The following is a 10518-nucleotide window of genomic DNA, read 5'->3' on the forward strand; positions in this document are numbered from 1 at the left end:
ATATGATGTATTAACTTGATAAATACAACTTATTATAAACAATAACCAAATCACAACGTCGGTTCGATGTCCAATTGCGACGTCGGACTGACATCGTGATTTTGACGTTGATACAACGTTGTATTTAAGTCGCCGACGTCGCGACCTAAATCAAACCTATATCCGACGTTGATCCAACGTCATGTGTTTGCTGGGTAGGTACGTCCGGGCGTTCTTGCGTATGCATAGGTACGTCCGGGTGTTCTTGGGTATGCATAGGTACGTCCGGGTGTTCTGGATTATGCATAGGTACGTCCGGGTGTTCTGGAGTATGCATAGGTACGTCCGGACGTTCTTGAGTATGCATAGGTACGTCCGGGTGTTTTAGAGTATGCATAGGTTCTTCCAGGTGTTCTGGAGTACACATAGGTACGCCCTTGCGTTGCCCCGTATGCATAGTTCAGGGCTCTCAATAAGAGCCGGGGGCCGGGGATATCCCCAGGCAATTATGGCTGTATGACCCGGCTATTCTCAGGTTAACAGCTGCCTTCTCAATTAGTAATATGTCATGATTGTTTTCTTAAATTGTCCCTTATCTTAAATAAAAATAATACTTTGTCTAAACGTAAAAAAATGAATTGAAACGATGTATTACGATCAATTTTATTGTTAAATGCGCCCGATTGCCGATTTGCATCGTGGTATTCAAAGCGCTTGTATTTGAACTAATATGCATCTACAAGACTTGGAGTGCTTTGAATCCGACAGACGCTTATTTAAAATAAAATGAGATGATATCGGCGTATTAATTCGTTAAAGTACAACCCAGCACATCGGCGATTACAAGCTAAATATTGGATAAAACAACAACAACATTAATATGCGAAAACAACAAAAAAAATGTCAAAAAGTAAAAAAAGACGGGAAGGACGATGTTAAACAAAGAAAAATGGAATCGTTCTTTGTTTCTAGGTAGGTATATGAATGATATTCCAATTATATTTATGGCGACTCAATGACGACGAATACACCGATTGACAGTTTCGCACTGCGCATGCGTAGGATCGGAAGTTCGGTTAGAGTAATCTCCCCTGAATTGCGAGTAAAATTATCAACAAAGCGAGCAAAATGGCATTGACTTGTTGTGTGAAGTCGTGTTCCAATGGCTCTTACTGGCTAAAGAAGTGGAAATCGCAGTTGTGCGATGTGTGTGGTTGTTTGCATAAGGAGAAACTGTGCTCATGTGAACCACCATTTAGGTAAGTTGCGAATATCTATGAACAATTAGTGAAATATCCGACAAATATGGCTTCCCTTTCCAAGTCATGAGGAAGTCGAAAGAAAGAAACTTCCAATTATTTCTTTGTGGTTTTATATTGAAAAGAATAATACATGTATTAATTTTCTTACTTGATAAATACAAAGATGGAAACTTTCAAAGCACACTGTCTATTATTGTACATAGATGATATATATTGTAGACTGTATACTAATGAGCCAACCTAAGTTAAGTGAGTTGTTTATATTCAAAAGATTATATATATAAAGTGTAGACTTTTTATTTAACAGAAAAACATTTTTTTCCAGATTGTTCACATTTCCAACCAAAATCAAGAATCCAGAGCGCAGAGAAAAATGGAAGCAGCTTGTTGGACGCAGTGTGGGTAGTAAACTGTGGTCGCCGCCTAAGGACAGTAGGATATGTTCAAGACACTTCATCGGTGGAGAGCCTACTCTGCAGAACCAACTCCCAACATTACATATGGGGTATGAGGGAGCTGAGAAACGAGTGAAAAGAATGACACTCTTCGAGGCGACAAAGCACAAACCTACTAAAAAAGCTTACGCGAAAGTGGAATGTACCCTCCCTCAGCAGGATATTGTTTTCGCAGAACCTATTTATGCCAGCGACCCAGAAGTTGAGTCCATGCCGAAACCCAAGTTGACTGTGCCTTGGATTTTCACGATCCTTGCCCTCTTTCTTGGACTGTGTAATCTTTTAAGCGATCAGAAGAAGAAAATTGCTAAACTGCAAGCAGAAGTGGATTCACTTAAAAAAACAGTCAACCACTTGAAACACAAAGTGTACTGTGAGAACATTATAACCACGGATAGTGATACTAGTTTTTATACTGGTATGCCTTCAAAAGGAATTTTTAACAAACTACATGCTTTTATCTCCCCTTTTGTAAATAGAAGGTGGACTGGTCTTGTTTCAGTGTCAAAAAATGTCAGGAAATTTAAACTTTCTCGATTTGGGCCGTCACGAAAATTAACTTCAAAAAGTGAATTTCTAATGATGCTGATGAAATTAAGACTTGGACTTTTAAATAAGGACTTGGCCAAGCGGTTTGACATTTCAGAGACATTATGCTCACGTATATTCTTTTCATGGCTACGAGCAACCAGTACGGCCTTGAAATCCATGGTTTATATTCCAGAAGAGGAATCTCTGATTGGATCAAAACCGCTGCGCTACCGCCAGCTGCATGATCTTCATTCTATTATAGACTGTACAGAGATTTTTATAGAGACTCCCAAGGATATGTATTTACAGAGTGCAACATGGAGTGACTACAAACACCATAATACGTTAAAAATACTAGTTTCATGTGCACCGAATAGTTCCATTGTTTATGTCAGCCCAGCCTACTTGGGAAGAATCTCTGATAAAGCTTTAACCCTTGATTGTGGCTATCTTGACATGGTACCATTTAACAAAATGGTTATGGCCGACAAAGGATTCAACATTTCCAATGAATGTGCAGAGAGGAATATAACACTGTATGTTCCACCAGGAAAACGAGGACATTCCCAAATGTCAATGTTGAAAAAACAAAAAGAATTGCAAATCTGCGGATCTTGATAGAACAAGTTATTAGACGCTTGAAGACATTCCGGATATTGGCCAATGAACTGCCTATTTCTTTGGTTGGTCATATCGATGACATAGTAACTGTGTGTGCAGCTGTCAGTAATTTAAAAGAGCCAATTTATAAGGTCTGATTGGATTTGACTGCATGTGGTTTGTGTACCAAAATGATTGCTCCCAAACTATGAAAAATGTATCTAAAATGTTTTTTTCTTAAACATGCTGTTGATGTTTATTATGATTATTAAAGCTACACTCTCACAGAGCTCAGTTGCTAGGAAAAATGCTAAAATTTTCTATTTTCATTAAGTGTGAGTATTGAGTAAGTGAAAAAACTCACATTTTTTAACGTGGATATATATATGAAAAACTTATCGTTATCCAATAGTCTTTTTTCACTCATTTAAAGACGAAGCAAAAAAATGAAAAAACTGTCAATCTGTGAGAAACCAGCTTTTAGAACTTTCACAGAAAAAGAAAATAAATCTTGAAAAATGCTTAATGTGTTGACAGGTCTACAACCACTAACTTTTAGCCTGTGATTATGATGGCCTTGATTATATCAAGTGTATGGCTTAAAGAAACAGTCCCGGGTAGGACAATTACACAATGAAAGTATTGCATCTGGTAAAATATACCCCCCCCCCCCATTAAAGCAACTGTGCACCAGGTGATCAAGTTGCAAGAAAAAGAGAAAATTGTCGAAAACTGCCATAAACTTGGTATTAATGTGTACAGTGCATTGAATCTTACTAACATAAGTACTACATAGTTTAAAAGATAACTTGGTATGTCTACCTAGTAGAATTCATTCCTTATGCGTAATTGGCTAGTCGGTGTTTTCACGTGATAGTACCGAGTTAAGTGTACAGCTTAATTATGTCACCAGATAAGAGTAAGCTGTCGTAGCTCAGTGTATATGACGCTGGACTGTAATTTGGCGACACAGGTTCAAACCCGGTCTCCGAAACAGTTTAGTACTCTTTTTTACAACTATGATAGCTTATTTGAGTAGCTCTTGGTTCGATCCCTGTTCAATATATCTAAAGATGTTTTTAAGCACTTGCAAGTCATTGGTTCGATCCTTTGACTGCCACAAAGTAGCCTGCAATTAATAACAAATAAAACAACTGTATGATAAAATATTTTAATCAATTACTATTAAATATCTTGATCAACATACAAATTCACATTTATCAACAGTTCAATAATAATAATTTAACAAAGAAATTTCATTCAGTCTATGAGTATGTACACTAGAAATGTGTGGATAATCTTCTACAATCATGCACTAGAGATTCTCCAATAAATACTTTTTCAAAAAAATTTCATTCAGTCTATAAATATACTAGAAATGTATGGATAATATTGCATAATAATATACACTAGAGATTCTCCAATAAATACTTTTTCTAAATAATTGCACATCATTCATGGATCAATGAGAATAAACTCAAAGTTAACAATGAAATTTCATTCAGTCTATAAATACACTAGAAATGTATGGATAATATTGCATAATAATATACACTAGAGATTCTCCAATAAATACTTTTTCTAAATAATTGCACATCATTCATGGAACAAGGAAAACAACTAATGACTAATACCAAGTTGTTATGTCAGACCAGTAGGCACAGAGAATGAACTCGTTAACAATGCCATTACATTTAGTCTGTAAGTATTTACACTAGAAATATATGGATTGTATTCTACACTGTTCACTGTCCACTGTAATCTTTAACCTAACAATTTATGTCACTTGCACTTATGGCAGTACCATTTGTCAACAGCTTCCAACTCTTTATCCGAAACACCAGCACATACATAATGCACCCAAACACCACATTTGTCACAGTTAACTGACTGATCATCCTCACTCAGAGGAATATCAAGGCAGTCACAGCCACATGTACCACAGAGATAAATTGGGATCTTAGGCTTAGTCTTCATCCGCTTTTTAGGTTGAGTAACTTTTGTTTCTTGTTGAACAACGGGTTCAAGTGCTCTACGTACATGGGACTGTTTTTCTGACTGCGTCGACTTTGTTGGTGTTTCTCCTTGTCGTGATTTTGTGGTATTTTCCTTTTCGAGGTCTTGTGATTCAACAGAAGCTTCGGTTCCTGTTTCTTGTAGTTTCACAGTATTTTCAGTAGTAGTGCTTACACCTAAAAGCTGAGGTGCAACATGCACTGTCCAAAACCATGTAAGTTTTTCTTCTAAGGTTTCCCAAAAACTATTGTCAAATGTTATTCGAACTTGTTCATCACCATGACAGGTGTAGATGAACAGATCACAGTACTGCCTGTTGAGTATTTTCATTTGCCCTTGAATTTGGTAGTAGTAGGGGTGGCGTACATCAAGCACAGTTTTTCCTTCCTCGATTTTTATATACTTCAAGTTTTCTGCCGAAGGTGACTGGTCTTTGATACTTTCTGGACATTTGATCTCGCAGAGCCCTTTACCACAGCACTCACATTCCACTTCCAAATCTGCGCTTGCAGCAATGTATGGCTTATCAATAAACACTGACAATCCTGATTCACTTGATTTGAATTTTTTGTGTATTTTTCTCATTTTCTGTGTATAAACCTTCTTGGCCTGTGGTTCAAGTGCTAGTCCATGCTTCATTGCAACAGTCTGTTTAGTTTCTTTTTGGCCTAATACTGTCTCCACCAAAGCAGAAGGATCAGCTTCCTTATTTTTCCTCAGAGTTTCAACCCGGCTGCTAACCCGTTGAAAGATGCTAGCAGTTACTCTGCCTTTCCTGTGTTCTTTCCAGGTTTGTGAATTGGATTGCTCCAATGTTGCTTTTTTTAAATTATCACGCCGTTCAATTGATAATGTCAGTTTGTCTACAAATTTATCCGTTGCTACATGTTTGTCTGTGTCACTGGATTTCATTTCATCTGCAATTTTAATGACTGAATCTGGTATGTCGGCTTTTGGGGCCTTTATCCTTCTCTTCTCCTGGCATAGCACAAAGCAAGAGTTGCTAATTTCAGTTCTTAACAAGTCATACAAGTCAGTCCTGGTTTTTACTTGATTATTTAATTGTTCATGTTGCGACTTGGTTAGTGGAGTGAATTTGTTTTTCATTTCCTTTCTTTGTTTTTCTTCTTCTTCACTTGTCACTCTCTTATCATACCTGCCCTTACTCCAGATTGCATCCACAGCTTTCTTTGGCTTCATAGAGGGTTTTCCTTTAAGTTTGGGCACATTCCATTCAGACAAGTTGCTGGTTGACGACTTCTTGGTGGCACCTGTTTTTACGGCATGTTCCACCCTGAAAAGTAAGCCTGCAACATGGTTGCATGACCCAAGCATTCCAGCCGTGCAACTGCAGTAGGCGGAAATGATCTCTCCCCCAGGTCCATTTACATTGTCTTTGGTCACAATTACCCAAACATCATAACATTTATTGTTTATTGCCTGTGATGGTGTTACTTTTGTTTTCAAAATACATTTGTCACTTGATTCGCGCACATCATGAATATAAACTTCCTTGACCCATTCACTTTCAAAGTACCTATATGCTTTCCCCACTTTGTACTCATTCAACAACCTGTTCATTACATCTTTGGTGGTCGAACAACCCAAGTATGTTGCTATATCTGTTATGTAGATCGATGGCCATGTGTTAACAGCTGCCTTTTCACCTTTCCAACCTGATGAAATTGAGAAAGGATCTGGAACGACATCGCCATCTAAGACCAGTTTTTTCTTGTACTCCTGAAGCAGTCGTTTCTCAGCCAGTTCCGCATTTTCATTCACCGGCAGATTCTCCTCCCAGACACAGAAAGCTCTGCAATATTTTGAATAAATTATTAAATAATGTAATTGATATATTAATAAACTGGCACATGTAAATGCTAATAGACTGGCAGTAAATTCCATCACTGCCACTGCATGGTGGCATCCCCACTCACTAGCAACATATATTACAGTTCAATATCAAATGTGTCCGTAGCAATATTATGATACATGTACATGTATACTGTACTCCCACTGAAGTAACACAGTCCGGTGTCGATAAATACAGTATATTAGTTATATTTAAAACCTCAGATTGATACATGCTAAGTTATATTTTTTCAAAATACGTTTGCTTAAAAGTCTACACACATTATTGCGATTAGTTACTGGTAAAATACATTACCTTGCTGCCAGTTCATCAAACTCCCCATTTATGGAGCGATTTCTACAAGATAGAAACACCTTCAGTGCATGGATTGACCACAATCTAAATTTATCCAGTGTCATGTGACTTAATTCATCCATTTCTAATCGTTTTGACAGTTTGTCACGCTACATTTATCAAACACAGTTGACGGTTGCGCTCTGATTATTCACCATGTATTCAAAATGGCGGATCGATAAATTTTTACTCGCACATCCGGGTACTTGAGTTCTACCAAAACGGCCACACGGAAACTGTTTATCGGTGTATTGTGGCTTTGTTGAAATGTCATTGCAAGAACTGCACATATTTCGGATACGATTATTTTCGACTGTGTTGATATTTTTTTGAAAGACCCAATTTTCTGTTACAATGACTGCTTTAAGCTAGTTTATCTGACATCTTACTGATACGGGTATGTGGATTGTTATATATAATATATAAACTTCATAGCTGTTTGATACTCAGGAATGTAGTCCACCTAAATAGCCGTCAACCAGTCTTTTGACAATTTTTAGACTATGGCAGACTGGTGACAGAGATACACATGAAATGTCAAAAAAAAAAAAAAAATATCCCTGATCGCTCATTATTGTAGCTATGATAAAGCAGTACATGATTTATTTCCAACTGCCCTTAAACATGCTTATGTACAAAATGATCAGAGAGGACGGCACTTATGTCCTAAAGTCATCTAGAATGTTCTTTGTCCCTGAAAATACACTTAAAGAGACAGTTTTGTCTTTGGGGTATATTATACTATCCCCCACTACGAGTAATTTGACATGATTTAATGTTTATGTTTACAAAATACTGTAAATCTTTTATTACAAGTTAAAATTTTGAAATTAACATTTTTAAAGATATGTTAAACTGTTTTTCTAAAAAAACAATTGATTAAAATATATATCCTTAGCCAGTATGTAGTCAAAGTAAAAACAAAAAAAGAACTGACAAATGAAAAACATCAAATATTATTTTGGAATAGGATCGAAACCATTTTCACCGTTGTCTACGACGCTAAACTCAATTCAACAAAGTATTTAAATTACACACATTTAACACCACTTATCTTCTCATAATTTCATACAAACATGCAACCAAGTATATATGCGTAAGTCTCGTTACCGGCAACACATTTCCTTCTACTAGACAGCCATTTTTGTGGGTCACGGACATTACGGACCATGGACATTACCGTATACGGACCAGACATTACGGACCAGATTTAGAGACACTACGGACCAGATTTAGGGATATTACGGACCATCTTCAGAAACTTACGGACCATGATTTTTAATGTTTTTAAACATTTTTTTTTTAATTTATTCACTCATTGGTCTTAAATTTGTTAATAAATACTTCAATATGAGTGCTCAGAGTGACAATTATCTTTAATGTAACTGAAAAATCCCATGAAATTCCAATGTTAAACATCAATGTATTTTTAATATGGAAGATATAACGTCATACTGAGCACTCATATTCAAGTATTTATTAACAAATTAAAAACTAATGAGTGAATAATTTAAAAAAAATATGTTTAAATCATGGTCCGTAAGTTTCCGAAGATGGTCCGTAATCTCCCTAAATCTGGTCCGTAATGTCCCTAAATCTGGTCCGTAGTGTCCCTAAATCTGGTCCGTAATGTCTGGTCCGTAATGTCCATGGTCCGTAGTGTCCGTAATTCATTTTTGTTAGAGTCAGCATCACGGTAGTGTAGCACCGCGCATGCCCACACCACGTGACTATTTTAATATTCCATATATGGTAAAAACCGAAAAACTTACCACAGCCTAGTTGGACTTAACCGAAGCTTGTCGGTCCACTATCTTGAACCTTGCCGGAGAAAGCCGAGTTGTTACGGTTGACGCCCATATGTATTCGCGCATGCGCTATGTTAAATGCTCGTCACGTATTTGCTTTAATGGCGGGCGTCAATGTGAGTTTTGATTTTTTTAACATAATTCAACAACTTTTCAGATCAGCATCTCATTATATGTGTAATCAGAAACATTAGGAAATGCAAAACCATATTAATTTAGTTTAATATTTGGAAATCATGTTTCATTTCACGTATAATTTCATGATTATGTTAGACCTGTTTATTACGCTTCTAACTGCTTTCGTTTTACGTGTATGTACTGTATACTGCTCAAACCTTGAAAGTCATTATCCCATTACACCTCCAAATAAACAATTACCAGTAGGCGAGTAGTTCTCGGACACTTTTAGAGGTTTTATCGATAAAGTATCCTTAATTTAAAAGATATATGATATTCCAATGTTTATAACAAACTTCAGCTCTTCTTCTGTTGAAATAATGCAAAATCAATTTAAATTGAACAATTTATGTTCATTCTCATAGGCTCCGAATGTGGTGCTCAAAAGGGGTTAAATTTCAATTCGACAGAAGTAGTTCTCGGACACTCCCTTAAATGATCAACAAAACCGGGAAACATGCGCTGAAGTGATTTTTTTTATTTAAAATATTTAAAAGTGGAATTTTCAAACCAGTACTTAATATATATCTTATTATTTTTCATTAAAAACTAATCTAATTGTACATATATACATAAACCATGAAGCTCATAAAAATGAAATAAATGGTATCTATTTTTAGCACATGTGTAATGTAAACGCTTGACTTAACACGAATATTTTCGTAAATGCAGAATGTCGTCTGCGTCAGAAAAGGAAGTATACCGAACAAATAGTTAACCTAACTGTTGCCCGTATTTTAAGTTGTGCTTTTTGCGCATGCACACTAAAATTGTGATTCCCAGCAGAGGTAAAAATGTTATTTTGTAAACAACTGGAAACTTTTGGAATTTAACGTCTTAATTAATAATCAATTATAATCCTTACCTGATGAAAAGATTTGGTACCTGCTGAAACTTTTCAAACACCTGATTGATTTAAATCAGGTGCTTGATATGTAACTTCCAAATTGAGGCGAAAATCGCGGGTGTCCGAGAACTACTAGTGTCCGAGAACTACTCGCATACTGGTACATATGTATATACATACTGGTTAAAGAGGGGGAAAATAATAGATAAGTTATAAAAGGGAAAAAGGCTTAGAATTAACGAAATACGTTCTGATTATATCGCATAGATTCTACTGTACTCATTCATCCATAACGGTTGCACAGATATCATGAATAGATGAAATTGGACTTGTTTATCATACATGTAGTTATACATATATATATATTAAACGAATTGTCATTCTTTATGACAAAAGTATTGCATTTTGGTTCAATTTTTGTTTTATATTGTTTGTATAGTAGGTAACCAGCCTTTCTATTATTAATGCACCAGTCAAATGTAACTACGGCCCCCAGGTCCGGGGAAATAGGCCGTGTTTTTACCTTTCAGGTGGCCCCGCAGTGCCGGGTGAATGCGGTGGTTTTGTCTTCGCTTTAAATATAAATGGGCCTTACCTAGGGTCGCTGGGGTGCGGGGACATTTGGCGAGGAATTTAC

The 10518-nt window shown here is 36.4% G+C and overlaps 2 protein-coding genes across 2 annotated transcripts; one reads left to right on the forward strand and one right to left on the reverse strand.

Annotated features, from left to right (window-relative positions):
• Positions 1–1107: 1107 nt before the first annotated feature.
• Positions 1108–2845, forward strand: LOC128246068 (uncharacterized). Its single transcript, XM_052964275.1, has 2 exons — positions 1108–1238; positions 1567–2845. The coding sequence occupies exons 1-2, from the start codon at positions 1108–1110 to the stop codon at positions 2843–2845; spliced, it is 1410 nt and encodes a 469-aa protein (XP_052820235.1).
• A 1249-nt stretch (positions 2846–4094) lies between these two features.
• LOC128202712 (uncharacterized) lies at positions 4095–7137 on the reverse strand. The gene is made up of 2 exons (XM_052903784.1): positions 7011–7137; positions 4095–6656 (listed from the first exon to the last, which is right to left on the reverse strand). The coding sequence occupies exons 1-2, from the start codon at positions 7130–7132 to the stop codon at positions 4610–4612; spliced, it is 2169 nt and encodes a 722-aa protein (XP_052759744.1). The 5' UTR covers positions 7133–7137; the 3' UTR covers positions 4095–4609.
• Between the last annotated feature and the right edge of the window lie 3381 nt (positions 7138–10518).

The sequence above is a fragment of the Mya arenaria genome, chromosome 9 (genome assembly GCF_026914265.1).
Source record: "Mya arenaria isolate MELC-2E11 chromosome 9, ASM2691426v1".
Lineage (NCBI taxonomy): Eukaryota > Metazoa > Mollusca > Bivalvia > Myida > Myidae > Mya > Mya arenaria.

Coding starts and splice junctions, on each gene's coding strand:
- LOC128246068 (XM_052964275.1), top strand. CDS start 1,108: ATGGCATTGACTTGTTGTGTGAAGTCGTGTTCCAATGGCTCTTACTGG. Junction 1,239..1,566: donor TCATGTGAACCACCATTTAG/GTAAGTTGCGAA, acceptor ATTTTTTTCCAG/ATTGTTCACATTTCCAACCA.
- LOC128202712 (XM_052903784.1), bottom strand. CDS start 7,132: ATGGATGAATTAAGTCACATGACACTGGATAAATTTAGATTGTGGTCA. Junction 6,657..7,010: donor TTTGATGAACTGGCAGCAAG/GTAATGTATTTT, acceptor AAAATATTGCAG/AGCTTTCTGTGTCTGGGAGG.